Here is a 21,720-nt window from a genome sequence, read left to right on the forward strand (position 1 = left end):
TCTTTGAATGAGAAGGTGTGTATATATATATATATACACACCTTCTCATTCAGATATATATATATATATTACCCCCAGTGAACAGTGAATCCCCAGCCCCCCTTTTAGCTCCGCCCCTAAGCACCGGCAAGAATTCAAAACTATTTTCACCCCTGGTTAGCCCCCTGTTCGATTATTTTCCTTCCCCCCATCTTTTATCCTCATCTGTTAAAAAAAAAAGGTGCTGAGCAACCGGTCTGCATACTCCTAAAATTTTTGATGCTTCTTTTAATAATTTTTGGAAATCCTTATACACTATAGGACTTCACATTAAGCACAGACAAAAAGAAGGGGCTACATTTATTGCACAAACGTCATCTTAATCACCCACACAGCCTTAACACGCCTACACATGCAACACCTCGAATATACTGATATAGTCTCATATAACATTTTGTTTTAGGCAACATTTGGCAGTACAGCAATACAACGAATTTGTCATGTTTAATTTACTTTGATAAAAATAATAATGAAACAATTTTAGTACAATCATTACAGTTACATCAAGTATGACTGGACATCACTAGTAAAGGGGATCACATAAATCTCATCTTTAAGACCAAGTTAAACATGAGATAACTGATGATGGTACCTCAAACAAACCATTTACCAACAAACACATCAGCAAAAGGCACAGAAGTGTGAAGTAGAACCGGAATGAACATCTGCATTTAACGTGAACCGCTCCGGATACTGATTTAAACAAATCGTAAACCGTTGCTTAAAGCAGATAAGGTAATCTCTACTTGTGATTCCGTTTCTCACTTGTACATATGTCTAAGAGATGTGGATAGGTCTGACTAAGTAGGAGTTTCTAATGCAGAAGGTTAATTTCCCTCTAAAATAACTCCAAGGGAACTTTGGCTTTATCTTATGACCTACTGATGTAAGCAATATTTAATAGAAAGTTGACCGCGGGTGAAACAGAGGGCATATACAGCAACATCCACTATTATTGGCACCCCCTTAGATATGTTTTCAAATGGTTTAAAGAAACGGAAAGGTCCTCATCCAGCACTGTTTGTCACAGGTGTTAATCTAAAAATCGGTCATTAAAAAAAGCATTAATTATTGCTTGCTTTTTAATCTTATTGCCATTTCCTGATTAAGATGAACACAAATCTTCAGAAATTGAATGGCATGTTTTCTTGCTTTTCCCATTTTTAAGAGTGTCTAAGAGAAATGGGTCTAAATTCTCTAGAAACTTGTATTTATTAGTTAAAAATAAAGTGCAAATTACTTTAACTTTTTTTAAAGAACTTGTTTCGTTTCCCTACTGACTGCATCTACTTAAAGATTGGATTATTTAATAAGTCAAATATAAAATTATGCAATCAATTATTATGAGATTAAAGATCATTTTAAGGCTATTTACATATCTTTGCCAGAGGTGCCAATACTTGGAAGGATCAGGGTGCCTTAACTATTGCAGGGGTTCAGAACTAAAATGATAGCAATGAATGGAGAGATAATTCAGGTAATTCACAGTGAAACCCAACAAGTAAACAATCTCATAAACAGCTTAATAGCACTTGATGTACAGAAATATATGACACATTTAACACATTTGGCACAGATTAACAGCAAATAGTCTTGATTAAATGTAACATCCTGCGATGGACTGATGACCTGTCCAGGGTGAATCTGCGTCCCGCCCATAGACTGCTGGAGATAGGCACCAGCTTCCCCACGACCCACAATGGAAGAAGCGGTAGAAAATGTCTGACTAAATTTAACATTCAGTTGTCAATAAATACATTTAGTTATTCAAATAAATACAAAAATCTACTTTTATGAGTTTTACTCTCACAAAAATTATTTGAATCTTTTATATGTTTTAACTGTCAAGAAATCTTCATTGGGTAATAGTTTCTGTAGGTGGTACATAATTAAAATATATATTTAACTACACTGCGATTTATTTTTGAAAACAACATTATATTCTATGCTGTACTGTATAAAAATAACTGGCATACTCTATGTGTACAATTACATTAGTTAAATGTCTAACTGTGAGTGTGTATGCATGTAAGCTGCTGCAGAAGAGACAAAAACACACAACGTCTAACTCAGGAAAATCCAGAATAACACCTAAATTCTTGTAAATATCATTAAAACAGGGATTGACAGAGACATGTTAAGTTCTCCATATGAGCGGGTTATGATGAGAGTGAAGCAGAGACATTGGGGAAAAAAAGTTGTTGATGTGGTTTAATTTAAAAACAGGTGATAAAGACAAAGCAGCTTTTTCACAGTGATTTCACTTACTTTATAAGATTTATAAACTATGAAATAATCTTTTACTTTATCTTGTCAGGCAGAAGTCTTTATGTGGAGCATAAAAGCTCTGCTTAACCTCCAGGCTTTCAGATGTGGGCATCCATTTAGGCTTTTTCTTTTCTCCGTAGCTTTGAGGTCGACATATAACACAAATCTAAGTCCAGCTCTCCACCCCATCCCGTTCACAGCTGTTTTTATAATACAGAAGAGATCTGGCAAACTAAGATCTGTGCCGCCTTCTCTGCACATCCTGCAGCTCACTCTGTCTTCCAGACTACATTCAGGGCCTTCACGACCTCCTCATAGATGATGAAAACAATGGCTACATCCAGACACACACGGCCGAGCCGGGGTACTGTCCCTTTGTAGAAACTATGGACAAAGGCAGAGAGGATAAAAAGCAACTGTTTACAAACTCAGATCAATCTTAATATATATGCCGATATACAGTTTTTAAATCTCATCTAGCATATTTTGAAAATACACATTGCACTTTATGTCAAAAGGTAAAATCTCCAAATCTAGTTTTTTTAAAGTTTTTTTTAAATTCTTTTTAATAGGTAATTATGAAACAAAGGCAGTAGTTGTTTTTATGTTGTGTTAGAAGCAGAAATTAGAAGCTGAAAGAGGGAAAACCAAAACTACTAATCAAAACCTAGCCAGGGTCATCATAAGGGCAACCTAAACTCATGAACAAGAACCTTTTACACAAAGGAGCCCTTTGTGTAAATAGCTTCTTTGTGACAGTAGATAGAATGTAAGATGGAAGCTCCAAATATTTGTCCAATCAGATTTAAAGAGAAGCCATTTCCTGCCTGGATTTCAGAGTAAATTCATTTTGACACATTTTTAGTGGCTAATGAAGTGTTAATTAGTGATCAACATACAAATCTAGATTTAGTAATGTTTAAGATGAGTGGACAAAGGAAAGTGAATTATTTGCACTGATTTAAGTTTTTTTCTTTTTGCCAGCTAACACATAAAATTACCCCAAACGACGTTCAGCTGTCCCCTCATATTTATAAACCAGGGAAACACGAAGGAACATTACAAATTAAAAGTTTCTAAACAGTCTGGGTAACAAAAATAGTAAAATAATATTCAAAATCTTCATTCATTTACTTAAAAAATGTTAGTCTCTTATTGCATTCCATTAGAATAATTTAAGTTTATTTTATCCAAATTAGCAAGGGTGCTGAATATTTTTGAGGGCTCTGGAGGGGTTTAAAAGGAAATGGTAAGGTAGCTGTTAGTCACATGATGAGAGATTGGTGTTAAATTGAGGGCTAAAAAGTAAGTGGTCAAGGCCAATATTTGGCTGTTTATTGGAATGGTGTTGCTTTAATTTGAAGTTATCTAATTTTGCACTATGTACATTTATTACATATTAAGTTAACCTTATGTGGACTGTGGAAACCTTGGGGTGATAATGCCAGAAGTAGGAGGTATGTTGTCTGTTTCAGTGGTTTGATCTAGCATAAATATTACCAGAGCCAGAAGGTGAACTGTGCATGACCAAAGTAAATGACCAAAGTGACTTTTCTTGCACTTCATTTGGTTTTAAAATATAAGGACTCGGATTGGATTCCACTGGTCAGTCAGATTAATTTGAGCTTCGATTTAAACTATGATAATTTCACATGTAATGGTTTGCCCTGTTGTTTATGTAATTAGCTAAAAGTAAACATAATAACTTATATAAAATCAGCAGAAAAGTGGAGGCCAACTCACGCTGCCAGGCCTTCATATTTGAAGATCTTCAAAGCGCAGTCCAGTGTGCTTTTATATTTATGAGCTTCCAGACCCTTCAAAATAACAGGAAGGTTGCATCTAATAAGCATCATTTGTAACAGTTTTCAAAGTTTGAATTGAAGCAGAAGAAAAAGCACAAAACTTTTCCCTAGTGTGTTGCCACCACATTGTGTACCTGCATCCGTGTCTTGATGACATCTAAGGGAGTGTTTCCAAATACACTGGCTGCCCCTGCTGTTGCTCCAAAGACTCCAGTAATGATGGGACTAATAGTTTTGTTTTGGTCATCACCTAGAGATAGAAAGTGTGAGAAATTGTTGGGTTTTCTAAACCTAAATAGTATACTGAGAGAAGACTCTGAGCCCTGATGTTTCTACAGTACTTGGTCTTTAAATTAACAAACACAATTGACATATCCATTTACAGTGTCCTGCAGAAGTATCCATACTTGATGAATCTTTCCACATTTTGTCACATTACAGCAACAAACGTCAATGTATTTTAAGAATTTTATCTGACAGACCAACTCAAAGTAGCGTATAACTGTGATGTGAAAGGAAAATGATACATAGATTCAAAAACTTTTCATCTCAAAGATCTTAAAAGTGTGGTGTGCCTTTGTGTTTAGCCACTAAGTCAATAGTTTATCAAACCACGTTTTGCTGTAATTACATCTTCAGGTTTTTCGGGCTGTGTCTGCGCCAGCTTTGCACAACTAGAGACAAGTCCGCCGTTGCTAAATAGTTGAACCTACGTCAGGTTTAATGGAGAGCATAAAAGGAACATCAATCTTCAATTTTCTCAGCTGGATTTAGGTCTGAACCTGACTTGGATATGCTAACACCTAAATATGCTTTGATCTAAACCAGTGGTGTCTAGTCAGTCCTCAAGGGCCAGTATCCTGCATGTTTTAGAGCATTCCTCAGTTCAACACACCTGAATTAAATGACAGTTCATTACCAGGTCTCTGAAGAAGGTAATCCAACAGTTTCAATCTCCTGTGTTTGGAGCACAGACATATCTAAAATGTGGACTGGAGTTTAATTTCCCTGATTTAATCCAATCCAATCTAATCCAGCTTTTTTTGTAGAGCACTTTAAATTATCACAAGGACCAAAGTGCTGTACAAAAGACATGAGGCATTAAAATTACTCGTACTCGTACTCGTCGTCTTCCGCTTATGCGGAACCGGGTCGCGGGGGCAGCAGACTCAGCAGAGATGCCCAGACGTCCCTCTCTCCAGACACCTCCTCCAGCTCCTCCGGGTGGAGCCCAAGGCGTTCCCAGGCCAGCCGGGAGACATAGTCCCTCCAGCGTGTCCTGGGCCGTCTCCTGGGCCTCCTCCCGGTGGGACGTGCCTGGAACACCTCCCGAGGAAGGCGTCCAGGAGGCATCCGGTATAGATGCCCGAGCCACCTCAACTGGCTCCTCTCAATGTGGAGGAGCAGCGGCTCTACTCCGAGCCCCTCCCGGATGGCCGAGCTCCTCACCCTATCTCTAAGGGAGTGCCCGGCCACCCTACGGAGGAAGCTCATTTCAGCCGCTTGTATCCGGGATCTCGTTCTTTCGGTCATGACCCAAAGTTCATGGCCATAGGTGAGGGTAGGAACGTAGACCGACCGGTAAATTGAGAGCTTTGCTTTTCGGCTCAGCTCTCTCTTCACCACAACGGACCGGCACAGTGCCCCCATTACTGTGGCAGCCGCACCGATCCGTCTGTCGATCTCCTGCTCCATTCTTCCCTCACTCGTGAACAAGACCCCGAGATCCTTAAACTCCTCCACTTGAGGCAGGAACTCCCCTCTAACCTGAAAAGGACAGGCCACCCTTTTCCGGTCGAGAACCATGGCCTCGGACTTGGAGGAGCTGATCCTCATCCCAGCCGCTTCACACTCGGCTGCGAACCGCCACAGCGCATGCTGTAGGTCTTGGCTAGAGGGGGCCAGCAGGACCCCGTCATCCGCAAAAAGAAGAGACGAAATCCACTGGTCCCCAAACCAGACCCCCTCTGGCCCTTGGCTGCGCCTAGAAATCCTGTCCATGAAAGTTATGAACAGGACCGGTGACAAAGGGCAGCCCTGCCGGAGTCCAACATGCACCGGGAACAGGTCCGACTTAGTGCCGGCAATGCGAACCAAACTCCTGCTCCGCTCGTACAAGGACCGGATGGCCCCTAATAAAGGGCCCCCGATTCCACACTCCTAGAGCACCCCCCACAGGGCATCACGAGGGACACAGTCGAATGCCTTCTCCAGGTTCACAAAACACATGTGAACCGGTTGGGCAAACTCCCATGAACCCTCGAGCACCCTGTAGAGGGTATAGAGCTGGTCCAGTGGATCGAAAACCACACTGCTCCTCCTGAAGCCGAGGTTCGACTATCGGCCGGACTCTCCTCTCCAATACCCTGGCGTAGGCCTTACCAGGGAGGCTGAGGAGTGTGATCCCCCTATAGTTGGAACACACCCTCCGGTCCCCCTTCTTATGAAGGGGGACCACCACCCCAGTCTGCCAGTCCAAAGGCACTGTCCCCGACCGCCACGCAATGTTGAAGAGGCGTGTCAACCATGACAGCCCAACAACATCCAGAGATTTGAGGTACTCAGGGCGGATCTCATCCACCCCCGAAGCCTTGCCACCGCGGAGCTTTTTAACCACCTCGGTGACTTCAGCCTGGGTGATGAAAGAGTCCAACCCCGAGTCCCCAGCCTCGGTTTCCACCACGGAATGCGTGATGGCAGGATTGAGGAGAAGCCCACATGTACATTGACAAAAAAAGTTTGTTTTTGCAATGCTTTTATTTTGAAAACCACTAACCTCTCTCTCTTTGAGGTCAGCATCCTGAAGGCAAGATTCATTAAGTGCACACTTGATGACAACCTAATGACTCCACCTGTTGGATGTTTCCTATACATCCATCTCATTGGGGCAGACCAGTGAAACCCCCTGAGGTGAATCAGTGGTAGTGTCTGTGGCTATTTAAGCAAGATTGTAGGGTAATTGGGGGCTTGTCGTTTGGTGCTTAAGTTGCATGATGGTACAGCAGCTCAGAAAGATAGAAAGGAACAATGTTCATTAACAGTGTTAAAATAGAACGCTAAAATGAAATGTTCTCATATTTGCGAGTGCCAGATAAGAGACCCACTACAGCATTATGCACCCTCTGGAGTAGAGCAATATAGGAACATCTAATCCCCACAAAGTGCATTACAATAATCCAGCCGCGTAGTAATGAAGGTATGGATTACTGTCTCAAAGTTGTTAGGAATAACCTTTATTAATATGACTCATAGCAGTTTTTCCCATTTATACCATAGTGATATAAAGTATAAGTTCTAATGTTTCCCTTTTGTTAGAATAGGATAAAAATGCTCACAAACACACATTACAAGGATAAATGGCCCAAGGTTTGTCATGAACGACCTGAAGCTGGGGCACTGGGGTAGATAGTGGAGCAGCCGGTATAACTGGTTTGATTAGAAAACTACAGCACACTTAGATTAAGGATTGACACCCACTACTACACAACCTACCAGATATACACCACAATGGTGACACATAGTCTACTGATAATCACTGAGGGAGAGCACATCCATTGTATTGGAGTGCCAGATATAAAACTACATGTGACCTTCTATCGAGGCTCTTCGTCATCCTTCCACACACGGCAATGGTCCGAGACGGGAGCCTCAGCGCTGATCTCTGTAATCATTCCTCTGCCTTAATTTAGATTAAAAAGAGCTAAAAGTTAGAAACTTGTTTGAGAGTCGTTCCTTTAAGAGTCAGAGTTAGATAGAGTGTGTGATCGCTTCATGGGGACCAAGGACCGGAGGAACTCCGAGACATCTGACCGCCAACAGGGTGCGGTAGCTTGGACAAAGCGCTTCCTAGGAAGAATGGGCTTTATTTTGGCCAACTGTCTTAAATGATAAAAGCTTGATTTGACAACTGCTCAAGTCTGGCTGTCAAATTTAAGATCCACATCCAAGGTCTGTAATGGTTGACTTCTTGTATTGGGCTAGATAACATATTTCAATAGGGGGCGTCTCAGATGTGCCACTGAATACCCATGACCTCAGTCTTTCTCTCATTGAACTTTAAACAGGTGAAAGCCATCCAGGCCTTTAAGTCTTCAAAACATTTTAGCAGCTGTTTCCATCTTTCTTTTTGTGTGGATTATAAATCTGACTATCATCAGCATAGCAATGGAAGAGCACACCATACTTCCTCTATATGGAGCCAAGCGGAAGCAGATATAGGGCAAAAAGAAGAGGGCCTAAAACTGAGCCCTGTGACACACCACATGGTAGAGGAGCAGATGATGATACATGGTCACTGAGGCTAACAGAGGGTTAAATTTTCCAGGTATGATCTGAACTAATCTATTGGTGTATCCCTAAAGCTTACCCACTGCACCAAACGTGAGAGTAAGATTTTGTGGTCTACGATATCAAAAGCAGCAGTTAAATCCAAAAGGACAAGAACCACTCAGTCACCAGAATCTGTAGCTAAAATAATATAATTAAAAACCTAAAAGAGCCGATTCAGTGCTGTGTAATGTTTAAAAACCCGATTGGATAACCTCTAAAACAACCTGTTCTTCCAAAAAGGCCATCAACTGATCGCAAAGCATTTTGTTAATAATTTTTGCAATGAAGGGAAGCTTAGAAATTTGCCTATACTTGACATAAATTGTGGGATCTAGAGCAGGTTATTTTAAGCAGGGGCTGAACAACAGCATCTTTTAAATTTACAGAAACTACGCCAGTAAAAATAGCAAGAACAAAGTGGCCCGGGGTGGTAAAGACCTTAAAAATCACAGGCTCTAAACCATTCCATTGTAGGTCTGGCTGTTTTTTTAGGTCGCCATCCACCACCCCGGTGTTACATTTTTATCAGGCTCTAAAAGGTGGTTATTTTTCTGTTTTGAATGTAGGCCAAAAAAGTTGAAAAAAGTCTTGTCTCACATGACAAGTGCACTTTCTTCTTCATGTTTGCTCTGTCCCCTAAATAGCTTGGGTCAAACTACAAATCAGACTTGTCACGGCCTTCTTTCACCAATGGCTTTATTCCTCCATAAAATCCATATATCCTTTAATAATAACTGTTGACATATAATCCCATCTGAGCTATAGATCCCTGCAGCTAATAAAGAATATCAGAGTGAAAGGGGTTCACAATAAATATGAGAAAAAAGTTTTTATTTTGAAAACTTTGTATAGTAAAAATTATGTATAATTTTCCTCCCACTTCACAATAATGTACTTTTTGTGTTGTCTATCACATAAAATTCAAATAAAACACAGTGGGGTTTGTGGTTGTAACATGACAACATGTGAAAAGGTTCAAGGGGTATTCATTCTTTTGCAAGGCACAGAATTCCTCCTGCAGAGGTTAGGTCCATAAATTAAATTAAACAAAGACAAAGAGTGCAAGTACTCATGCAGTCTGACCTTTGTACCAGTTCTTTAAAGACGTCATTACGAAGAACCTAATAGCCTGGTTGGAGCCTTGTTTGAGGACCGTTGCAGTCAGACCCTGATATGTTCCTCTTAGTCCTGGTCAGACAGAAAGATAGAGGTCAACAACACAACGCTTTTCTCATTTACCGTATTTTCCGCACTATAAGGCGCACTGGATTATAAGGCGCACCTTCAATGAATGGCCTATTTTAGAACTTTTTTCATATATAGGGCGCACCGGATTATAAGGCGCATAGAATAGAAGCTACTGCAGTCGAACGTTTGACTGGGGTTGCGTTATGCATCCACTAGATGGAGCTGTGCTAAAGAGAATGTCAACAAAACAGTCAGATAAGTCAGTCAGTCAAACTTTATTAATACACTACAAACCAGCGTTCTGATAACTCCATTCACTCTCATGGTAAGGTCTCCTCTACATAGAAATCTATTGAATAGAACCAACCGCACGTTAGGAATGCATTGGAGTCTATGAAGTTGAAGTTGAAATCAAACGTTAGTTAAAACATGAAAGGGAACTTTTCCCTGATTCAGTAAAAACGTAAAAGAAACAGTTTGATGCACTAAATCAAACGTTAGTACATTCACAATATAGTAGCGTTAACTGTTGAATTCTCTCACTGCTGCTCTATTCCCATGTTCGACTGCGTAGCTGACAGCCTTGAGTTTGAACTCAGCATCGTAAGCGTGTCTCTTGAAAGGTGCAATTTTGGGGTCGTTATACACACACAAGTGGTGTTGGACTAGGAGTAAGCACAGTACAGGTGTTTACCGCTATTACTTCGGCGACACCCCTGACTACGGTAGCCGTAATGCTGCAAGCGGTGCGGCTTTGTAGTTTACCAGTCGTACAGAAACATTTTAACAGAGCGCTGTGTATAACCAGTATGGATCAACCAATTAACCAATTGATCCATATATAAGGCGCTCCGGATTACAAGGCGCACTGTCCTTTTTTGAAAAAATTAAAGGTTTTTAAGTGCGCCTTATAGTGCGGAAAATACGGTACTCAAAGTCAACAACACAGGTAAACACTCGGCACTCTTTTTTTCAGCTGCTATACTCTGCCTCTCCAGCAGATGTCAATTGAATCACATACATTCGAGACAGTTTACCTTGTGACCAGATGATAGTTTACCTTGCGACCTGATGATCTCTCGGACTCCGTGGAAGAAACCCTTGTATTGGGGGTTGGCTGAGCTCTGGTCATGAATGAATTTCACCTTGGAAGATAACAGAAAGGGAACAGACAGGACAGAAAATTCTACTTTACAGAGAACATACACACTTGAGGATGTGAGAGCTGAAAAAATATTTGTTGTGTCCATTCCACAGACAAGTTCAGCTGGGATTCACTGCACATTCGAAGGCACTATCAAACACCTTTTAAATAAATTTGAGCTCAGGGGAATTAAATATTTATTTCTATATTCTTTTGTTGCCTCCCAACAGTTTAGCAATTGATTTGTTTTATAAAGCTTCTGTAAAACATTCAGTCCAATCAAGAAAAACACCATTTCAGGTCACATAGTCAAAATTAACACAGTAGACAAGGAAAAGATTCTTCATGTAACCAATTATTAGACATGTTCAGCAAGCAAGACACTAAAAATCAAATACATCAGCTCAGCCAATAAACCATAAACCAGTTGGTAATTAATACCTTAATGGTTTCCATGGGGCAAACCACCAGCACGGCCTCCATGACACCTGCTCCGAGCCCGCAGAGCATGCCGCGGGTACTGTCCAGTCGACCATTCTCATCCTTTGCACGGTTACTGAGGAATTCAAACATCCCGAACCTGACACAGAGAGCATAATCAGCATTAAATGATGAGGAAGTGATGTACATATGTTAAATTAGTAGTTCAACTTCAAAACATAGTCTTGCCTTACCTTAAATGCCAAAAAGAGGTCTGTCATATCTACTAATTTCATATTTGCACTGTTTAAGGGTGATGATTTTCACAACGTTCGCATAAATGTAGTGCTATCTGCCATGTTACTTCAAGCTTTACTATGAATTTTGGCTTTTTTAACTGGAGCTCAGTCACAGACATAATTTTACTAAACAGATCTACTTTCCTTATAGTGCAGTCCTTTGTGGTCTTTGCTACTAAAATTTGCTTTTTTGAATACATTTAGCCTGCAGTAAACAACAGATACTTCACTCTGGACTGATGTGAGTTGATTGAAGACTGTAACTGGGCACATCAAGCCAGATATACTGTACGAAACAAGACTTTTACATACACTGGTCAAAAGTCAATGTTTTGGAGTCCCCATCACAAAGTTCTAATCTCAGTCCCATGGACGTTCATGTGCAGAGCTGAGAAGGTGTGTGTGAACACCACCCTATCTTCCTTTAATAACCACTTTTAAAACTGACGTGTTGCCATTGTACCGCTTGTTCTTTGTCTTCAAAGATGGCCAACTTTTTCTGGATACTATTGTGGGAAGCTTACGAAAGAGTATCCCAAAACTTTGACCCCAATTATACAGTTTAAAAGTCAGTGCTGCCAAATATTAGGGAACTATATGCAATCTTCTGCCATTGGCATCTTTATTGACATATCAGACTGCGATTGGATCAGTAACAGTGACAAAAAGACATTCTGAACCAGAAACTCTTAATACGTGATGGAAGAGCATACTCTATCTGAAAAATCTTTCAGCTTCACAGCAGGAACCAACACTTGATTCCAACTCTTATTTCCGGAGATGACAAAGTACTGAAAGTGCAAAATGCGTTCAAGGCTTTTACTTTATCGTGCTTGCTGCTGTGTCCTTATTAAAGATGCCACAATAAACCCCGGCTGCTCTGCAAACAACGAGTGACCAGTAACAGCTGCTGCTGAGGCCAACCCAGACAGAAAGGTGTGGTTCCTGCATCTTTGCAATCAGTAAATGTTGTGCCAGCGAGTCAGTTACGAGAAAGGTTATTTATAGATGAAAATTGAATTGTGGTGACAGCAGGACGCTGCCTGCTGCACTTCCCAAAAAGGGAGGGGCAGGACAGGTCTTAATAAATGCCTTGTTTTCCTCTGTCTGCTTAGACCGTTCACCTGCCATTGTCTCAGCGCCAACAAAATTAATTTCACTTTGTTGGGCTCATGTAAGCTCAGTTTTGCTCTCCATCTGCCTTTCTGCTGCAAGAGGTTTCTCTGCTCATTAGGATTCCACATCTGTTTGTCACACAGCTTTGAAAGGCAGGTTTTCTATGGTTAACTGACTCCTACTGTCAGTTAGGAACTAACAACAAGCAAACCAACTATTTCTCATTTTATGCACACTACTCAATAACTAGAAACAGTTTTTTGGCCTTCAAGAAAAAAAAAAGAATATCACACTCTTTCACATGAAGCATGCTTCGACTCCACAGGGAGATAGTGCACCTATTAACTGCCGCTGTGAATCAAACGTTCATTAAAGGCTGCCAGTGAAAAATATGTTAGTGTCAAGCCTGCCTCTTCTCCAATTTTCTCCACTCCCCCATTTAACATTTGGACTACACTTTTTTAAAATATGACACATCTGTTGGCCGACACTTGCAGTCAGAGATGAGTCAGCCTAGAGACAGAGACAGATCTGCCCAATCTTTATTAAAGGGTCTTCGTACAAGGTCAGTTCTTCCATGAGAAGAGAAGGTGAAGGATGAAAACACTGCAGTGGAGGGAACAAGCCAGGAATGAAAGAAGAGTATCGATATGAATGGGAGGTCAATGGGAGGAAAAAGCAAGTGGCTCGATTGGATGTCCATCTCGTACCTCCTTGGCAGTCTTCCATAGCACTCCATGATGGTACAAAGCTAATCAGCTAATGGGAAGGAGGAGGAGGAGGGTTGGGGAGACAGAAGGAGGATTACAGAGGAGGAAGAGAGAATAAGATAAAAATAGAAAGTCAAACCAAGTTGTGGTTCATGGAAAACTGGCAATATTGTCCATTAATCAAAATCAATGGTTCGCCTATTTTAATCTTTGAGTTTCACCTCTTGTCGTTAATTTTTTTTTTTGTCGTTTTGATCGTTCTGTGGTTTTAAACCAAGGTTTGCAACAACTGATCAACGTTATTAATGATGTTAACTACACTGCTCAAAAAAATAAAGGGAACACTTAAACAACAATATTACTCCAAGTAAGTCAAACGTCTGTGAAATCAAACTGTCCTTAGGAAGCAACACTGATTGACAATCAATTTCACAGCTGTTGTACAAATGAAATAAACAACAAGGGGAAATCTTTGGTGATTAGCAAGACACTCAATAAAGGAGTGGTTCTGCAGGTGGTGACCACAGACCACTTCTCAGTACCTATGCTTTCTGGATGATGTTTTGGTCACTTTTGAATGTTGGTGGTGCTTTCACACTCGTGGTAGCATGAAACGGACTCTACAACCCACACAAGTGGCTCAGGTAGTGCAGCTCATCCAGGATGGCACATCAATGCGAGCTGTGGCAAGAAGGTTTGCTGTGTCTGTCAGCATAGTGTCCAGAGCCTGGAGGCGCTACCAGGAGACAGGCCAGTACACCAGGAGACGTGGAGGAGGCCGTAGGAGGGCAACAACCCAGCAGCAGGACCGCTACCTCCACCTTTGTGCAAGGAGGAACAGGAGGAGCAAAGCCAGAGCCCTGCAAAATGACCTCCAGCAGGTCACAAATGTACATGTGTCTGCACAAACGGTTAGAAACCGACTCCATGAAGATGGTATGAGGGCCCGACGTCCACAAATGGGGGTTGTGTTCACAGCCCAACACCGTGCAGGACGCTTGGCATTTGCCAGAGAACACCAAGATTGGCAGATTTGCCACTGGCGCCCTGAGCTCTTCACAGATGAAAGCAGGTTCACACTGAGCACATGTGACAGACGGTACAGAGTGTGGAGACACCGTGGAGAGCGATCTGTTGCCTGCAACATCCTTCAACATGACCGGTTTGGCAGTGGGTCAGTAGTGGTGTGGGGTGACATTTCTATGGAGGGCCACACGGCCCTCCATGTGCTCGCCAGAGGTAGCCTGACTGCCATTAGGTACCGAGATGAGATCCTCAGACCCCTTGTGAGACCATATGCTGGTGCGGTTGGCCCTGGGTTCCTCCTAATACAGGACAATGCTAGACCTTATGTGGCTGGAGTGTCTCAGCGGTTCCTGCAAGATGAAGACATTGAAGCTATGGACTGGCCCGCCCGTTCCCCAGACCTGAATCCGATTGAGCACATCTGGGACATCATGTCTCACTCCATCCACCAACGTCACGTTGCACCACAGACTGTCCAGGAGTTGGTGGATGCTTTAGTCCAGGTCTGGGAGGAGATCCCTCAGGACACCATCCGCCGTCTCATCAGGAGCATGCCCAGGCGTTGTAGGGAGGTCATACAGACACATGGAGGTCACACACAATACTGAGCCTCATTTTGACTTGTTTTAAGGACATTACATCCAAGTTGGATCAGCCTGTAGTGTGTTTTTCCACTTTAATTTTGTGCGTGACTCCAAATCCAGGCCTCCATTGGTTAATAAACTTGATTTCCATTGATGATTTTTGTGTGATTTTGTTGTCAGCACATTCAACTTTGTACAGAACAAAGTATTCAGTGAGAATATTTCATTCATTCCGATCTGGGATGTGTTGTTTGAGTGTTCCCTTTATTTTTTTGAGCAGTGTATATTAATCCATTGACATCAATATCTTTGGTCTTCCAAGTAATCCTAATGAACATTTAAATTCATTTAAAATTTTTAACCAAAATGACAAGTGTTTTCCTCTTCATAGCGATTCTTGCGCAGGAGCCCTTGATTGTAGTACTTGCATGTGTGCAAGCTGCGTACACCTGCTCAGCAGCAGCTTCCAAACAAATTTCTTTGACAAAGGATCAACTAGCTTAAAGTAAGGGATTACTTCCAGATAGATGATAAAAATTTGAAAGTTTTGGATTCTGTTATATTCCATTGTGCAGCAGCACAAGTGAGATACATAATCAGAATCTGACTGGTCATCTGATGAGCCAACAGAAAACACAAACCCAGTGTATGTTTTTTTTTTTTTTTAAGTTGCTGCATTAACTCTATGAAATTAGTCAGATTAGTCACATTGCACCAAATCTAAACATATCAGACAAACTCATAAATAATATATGGAATTGGATGGATGGATGGATGGATGGATGGATGGATGGATGGATGGATGGATGGATGGATGGATGGATGGATGGATGGATGGTCTATAAACAATGCACATCCAACTTGACATGTTTCCTTAAAGAAAAAATGTCTTCAAGTTGACAAAAAAAACAACCCCAGCTCCCTCTGGAAATGATGCTGAGAGCTGACAGACATACGCGCACATACATACACCCAAAAACCCACAACCACTCTCCATTAATACACACACCCACACACACACACACACACACACACACTCTCTTGTTTTGCTATATGTAGTGAGGACCATCTGTTGACTCCCATTGACTTTCAGTCATTTTCAACCCTTTCTATGCCCTAACCCTGACAATAACCCTAAACCTAACTATTACCAGTGCATGCCTAACCCTCACCTTAACCTAAACTCAATTCACATCTTAGTCCTAAACCTAACCGTTAGCAAATTAGGTCGTGAGGACCAGCAAAATGTCCTCACTTTGGTACAAACGGTCCTCAATTTGATGGTGAAATCGGGAAAATGGTTCTCACTGTGATGCCAAGACAGGAACACACACACACACACACACACACACACACACACACACACACACACACACACACAAGTCTCAATCTCCATAGCCCTATTGAGACCCTGTCTGAGTTTGAATGGCATCTTTGCTTTGCTTGACTGGGCTTGTCTCTCTATCATACAGACACACTCTACCCTCCAGCATAGCATACGCGCGCACACACACAGAAACACACACTAACAGTGAAAGAATGAGGAGAACCCAGTGAAAAAATGAAACAGAGAACAAAAAAGCAACAACAAAAGCGGCCAGCTTTGTTTTGTGACGTACGTGTGTGCGTGTGTCTCCCTGCTTGTACAAGAAGTACAGTGTGCACATTCGTCTGTAGATAAATGTCAGTGCTGGCAAAAATTAACAATTATACTGAAGGCTAGTGTGGCATTTGTGCCAAGCCTTGTGAGTAATGGGCTGGAATAATTGGACTGTGTGAGTCAGACGTTTCAGGTGGAAAACTACAACAGCTTAATTGGTTTTGTTATAACCAGCATATTTTCACTGCACCCATGTACACTTTGCTTTTTCTAATTATTGAAATATAATAGTCTTTATTTTTTTACTATGATAGTAAACATCTTTATAAATCCATTCAAAATGTATGGACAAGCAGTTGTATAGACACATTGAAACTGCATATAGTTAAAGGTGAAAGTTCAAGGTATTGTTTTTTTTCCAATAAATAGATGTAAAGTATATTTTACTCACTGTATAACAAACTGTGGAAAAACCACATTTATACGCCTAATTCAGTTATCTGTAATTTTACTGACCTCAATGCATCTTTTCCTTCTAGAACTGTATAAAAAATACTTTGAAAACAACAAACATTCTCTCTTCTGTAAGACAAACTCTTATGAACCTGAACAAAGGTTAGTCTACCTAATATATTTACATTATAATTTGTTGTTTCACTCACCTGACTGCAGATTTGGGTATGGATCCATACAGCAGTGAGCTGAGTCCTCTGTACAGTCCTTTAACACCATGACTCTGCACCGTCTGTTTCACACAATCACCTGGAGAGAGACAGACGTTAAACAAACCTTTGAAGATAAAAGATGAAAAAAATTAAAGCAACCATCTACTTCTTTTGTGCATTCACATGCAAACTGGGTTCAACTGCAGAACAAGAAGCTAATGCAGGAAATTAGGAAAGTAGATGTTTAAAACTTCATGAAGCCGTTGATTAAGAACCATTGCGAAGTCTCATGAGTCGGTTAATGTTTGGACCCTACACAGGGCAAGGAAAGTAAATATAGAGGTCAGAAAAATTGTTTCCCTAAGTTTTCGTTGACAGACATCATCCTTTTCAGAAGAAACAATACAAGATTATTTGGTTCAGTTAAGTTGGAAAAATTCATGGTTATATGCTCAGTATATTTATAGACTGTATAACCACAAACATCCACAGATAAGTAAAAAATACACTACAGTTTATAATTTTAATCAGAACAAGTAATACTGCAAGCTTAGGGAGGGCTTAGGAACCTTAAAAATGCGTAAAGATAAAATTAAACATACAAGCATAATGTGCTGCTATAACGACACCAAAGAAAACAGAAATGTTTAATACAGACATTTCTGATGTAATTTGCATGATTATAGTGTCACCAAAATCTCATAACAGTGAGTCTTTTGTTTACCTCTGTTTCTCCTCTAGATCTAGTCTCTCAGCTCCAAACTCAAAACACAGATTGTTCTGCACCTCAGTGTTGTTGCAAAACCGATTTCCAAAACCGAGGGAATATATTTTTATATATTAAGTGAATTTCTCTATTGTGGGATCAATAAGGTCTGTCTTATCTTTTATCATCTGTAGTTTAATTTCGCTTTCTGGCATCCAAGGGGCTCTGCATTTATGATTGATAAGATTATTGCTTTTTGCCAGGTGGCAACAATTCTGGTGGATAATTATTGAAGTAAGTATTGTTAGCAGTTTTCAGTACAGGTGTTGCTGAGTAAGTTCCTTTGCTATTGTGAATTAAAAACAACCATATTAAAGTCAGTGTTAGCATGTCACCATCATATGTGTGTTGCACTTTAATCCTACATGATTCATTCCTGAAAATATTTTATTTCATCAAACCAAAGTTTTTTCCTTTGAACTTGCTTCTGCTGCTGCATCCACTTGGTGCTATAAAACCAAATGCACAGCCAAGCAAGACAAGCAACAGCTGTCTCAAGTGCTAATTAGCACCGTCTCCAATCCTCAGAGCCCCAGCATCGGCAGATCCTGGCTGTGTTTGCGTATGACGGCCCTGATGCACGGATAACGAGCGGGCATGTGTGCACTGGTCTGTTCTGAGTCATATAAACAAGCACGGTGACAGCTATTCAGAATTAGTGGTGTACCTGAAGATGGCAGGTAATGAGATAATAGGCACCAGAGAAGGAAAATGAGACGAGATAGATACCTATTCCTCTGTATTTTGGTGGGTTGGCCTTCTCATCCAGCTGTAACTGGGTTTTCACATACTCCGTGGGAAAAGTAATGCAGATCTCTATGCCACCAGCGATTCCACCTGGGAATAAAATAAAATCAGAGTAAATACTGCAATGAGCACACAATAAAGCCAAAAACTATGAAACTAAAACTGTGCAGTGGAGATGGTTGCGTTACTTGTTCTATGGCTTTGTTATGGTGCCTCGCAAAAGCAAGGAACATATTTAACATGAATCTTTAACTTGGAAAAGTATTAATGGAATGTTTGTGTGGATGCTGCCTTACCAAGCATCACTCCCATATTCCCCCAATGAATTACGTCATGGATCATTACAGTGACGCCACAAATAGCTTTCAGTCCATAAACATTAAAAGAACTGCTGCTAGGGGAAAAACAGTAATGAGCTCGGCAAAGATTAATCAACTGCTCCTGCCATGGCTGAACTGGAGCAAATGCATAAGAAGAGGTCATATGGGCAAGCTAAGACTGACTTGGATTTATTTTGTTTGCAGAAGGAAAAAATAGGAATAAGAAAATATAATAAATGTAAGCAACAGCAGCAAGGTTCAGCCTGAAATAGGCCACAAATGTGTCCAAAACCGCTGATGTACAACAGAGATGAGTCACAAAGGAAGGAGGGACAGAAAGAAGGTTGGCATTAATTAAATCATCCACTCGGCCTGTGGGGAGGGTCTCCATTACCCAGGCCAAGACCCTCCATTAAGTCAATGACACACACGCACACACATGCACACTGTAAGATGGAAACACACACTGTTTATAGCTGATAAAAATCTGGAATTTAGATTATTGTAAACTGCAAAAGATTAATGTGTGAACCTGGCCAGTTCAGCTTCAACCACCTGTGGTAGGATTAACTCTGCAAAAACGTCATAAATGCTTTGATATCTTATATATTTAAAGCTAAACCCTCATCCTGTGTATATATACCGTCTCACAGTCTTCTATCAATCTATTTAAATGCTGGACTGAGTTCATTACGGGTCAGGCTCCATGCTGATTGGTCCATAAATTTGGGACCAATCAGCTCAGACTATTGTGTGTTGAATGAAAACCTAAGCATCTAAGAGAATAAGAGTAGTGAATATTTTCTGGAATTTAAAAATCACTTCCAATTTGTCTCAAAGAGCTTACAATTCTATCTCTAAAATCATTTTAAAATTGAGTGAGTAAATATTGTATCTAGATATTAGTCATATGCTGGCATCTAACTTTGCTTTTTTGAAAAATAACTGCAAAAGAGCATGAGACTGCAAATACCTATGTATGTATTTTCTCAAATCATTTTTTGTTTCACTTTATCTCAGTGTTTTATGTGCAACAATTTTTTTTATCCTTGCAGCACTTATGAAAAACAGACAATTCATGGTTCTGCACAACAAGTTCATGAACCATCTTACTCTTCAGGAGAACTTTAAACTTTGCAAAGCTGCTTATACTCGAGGAACCTCAATTGCCACTTCACTGTGGCAATATTAAACTGTGTTTTATTGGGTAGTAAACAGCAACTGCAAACCAAGAATTTGAACACACACTTTAGCTGCTTAAGGCAAAATAAATTTTCAATATTTCTTATTGAGTGCAGGAGGAGATTGTTTCACCCTTTCTATAAACCTGTCCCTCAGCTTTGGAAACTGAAGGCTCATAACCAAACAAAACTTACAATATACTGAGTAGTCCCTGCACTCCTGATTCTGTTGGCAGCCCACATACGCCGTCTGCTTGGAGGACGGTAGTCCAGGTCCATTTGTTCGTCTCTGAGACAGCAGAGACGAACAAATGAAGCTGCGGCCTAAAGCATTCTGTCACTTGAGACTCTTCTATCCAACCTTCTTTGTGGTTCAGATAGTCAAAATGGCAAAAATGATTGTATTACTAGTTTATCACTATTTTCAGATGTAAAACCTTAATCAAGCATTAAGGTCAAACAACTTTTTGAACAGATTTTAATGAGTTTATGGCCATGTGTCATGTACAATTGACATTTAAGACCTGGGACATGAACAATCCTCAGTGTGAGGATGTTTAGCCTGAACCCAAAACTGTATATTTATTAAAAAGATAAACGACAACAATACCTATCAGATAAACTGGACTCTTTTCACACAGAAGTTGGTTTATGAGGCTAAAGGAAAAGGAATAAAATAAAAGTGATGTATCTGCTCCAGGGTATGGAACAGCAATGGACCTCTTAGGATCCCATGAAATGTTTTTTGTTTTTTCCAAGCTAAACACTGTTGTGTTTTTTCACATACCTTCACCTGAAAAGCATCTATTCATATAGTTAATGAGTAAAGGTTTCATGGTTCAGCAGATAAATAAGACAAATTTAATTGGATTTTTTAAAATAGTTTAATGTTTTAATATTTCTCTTAAAACTCCAAAAAATACTTTTAATAAAAACCAGGCACAGACTGGTTGGGTCACATGTACAACTGAACAATTTCTACTACTACTATATTTATTTTTGGCCATATGACGATGCAGTTACAGTTTATTTGAGAAAATGGGGCAGAAGAGACTGAAATGTGCTGACAGAGACCAGATTGTAAATGCCTGATGACATGTAACACCACGTAAAGACAACTGATTTTTAAAATGACTGTCATGAGACTAAACTGATAAATATGACCTGGTTTAAGTTGGTACTGAATCTGTTTCAGAAACTTTAACAGGTAAACTATGAACATGAATTGATTCCAGGTCAATCTGTTGGAAAAAAACTTCAAAACTATTTTTTGTGAAAAGGTGAACTTCATAGGACAGTTCTTCTAAACCATGCCACTCTCACATAGTCTCACATTGTCACAAGGCTATTGTTGTATGGACAAAACTTGTAACAGATTTGTGGATATGCTCAGAAAGATTTTCCTTCTAAATTAATTTACTTTTAGAAATTCTTCTAAAAGTAAATGTAAGCCACTGAGATATAACAAAAGACGTGTGAAATGTTGAATCAGGGGGTTGTTGTATCTTTAAAT

At 40.3% G+C, this 21,720-nt stretch overlaps 1 protein-coding gene across 1 annotated transcript in view; it reads right to left on the minus strand.

Annotated features, from left to right (window-relative positions):
- Window positions 1-326: 326 nt before the first annotated feature.
- Window positions 327-21,720, minus strand: part of si:dkey-178e17.1 (tricarboxylate transport protein B, mitochondrial) — a 34,121-nt gene continuing 12,727 nt past the window's right edge. The window contains exons 2-9 of the mRNA XM_047380408.1: window positions 18,689-18,796; window positions 17,191-17,290; window positions 11,215-11,353; window positions 10,690-10,774; window positions 9,525-9,629; window positions 4,247-4,362; window positions 4,051-4,124; window positions 327-2,691 (exon numbers count right to left, since the gene is read on the minus strand). Of these exons, the coding sequence (XP_047236364.1) occupies window positions 2,577-2,691; window positions 4,051-4,124; window positions 4,247-4,362; window positions 9,525-9,629; window positions 10,690-10,774; window positions 11,215-11,353; window positions 17,191-17,290; window positions 18,689-18,796 (842 nt within the window). The 3' untranslated portion in view covers window positions 327-2,576. The remainder of the gene's footprint in view (window positions 2,692-4,050; window positions 4,125-4,246; window positions 4,363-9,524; window positions 9,630-10,689; window positions 10,775-11,214; window positions 11,354-17,190; window positions 17,291-18,688; window positions 18,797-21,720) is intronic.

This window comes from Girardinichthys multiradiatus, chromosome 12 (genome assembly GCF_021462225.1).
Source record: "Girardinichthys multiradiatus isolate DD_20200921_A chromosome 12, DD_fGirMul_XY1, whole genome shotgun sequence".
Taxonomy (NCBI): domain Eukaryota; kingdom Metazoa; phylum Chordata; class Actinopteri; order Cyprinodontiformes; family Goodeidae; genus Girardinichthys; species Girardinichthys multiradiatus.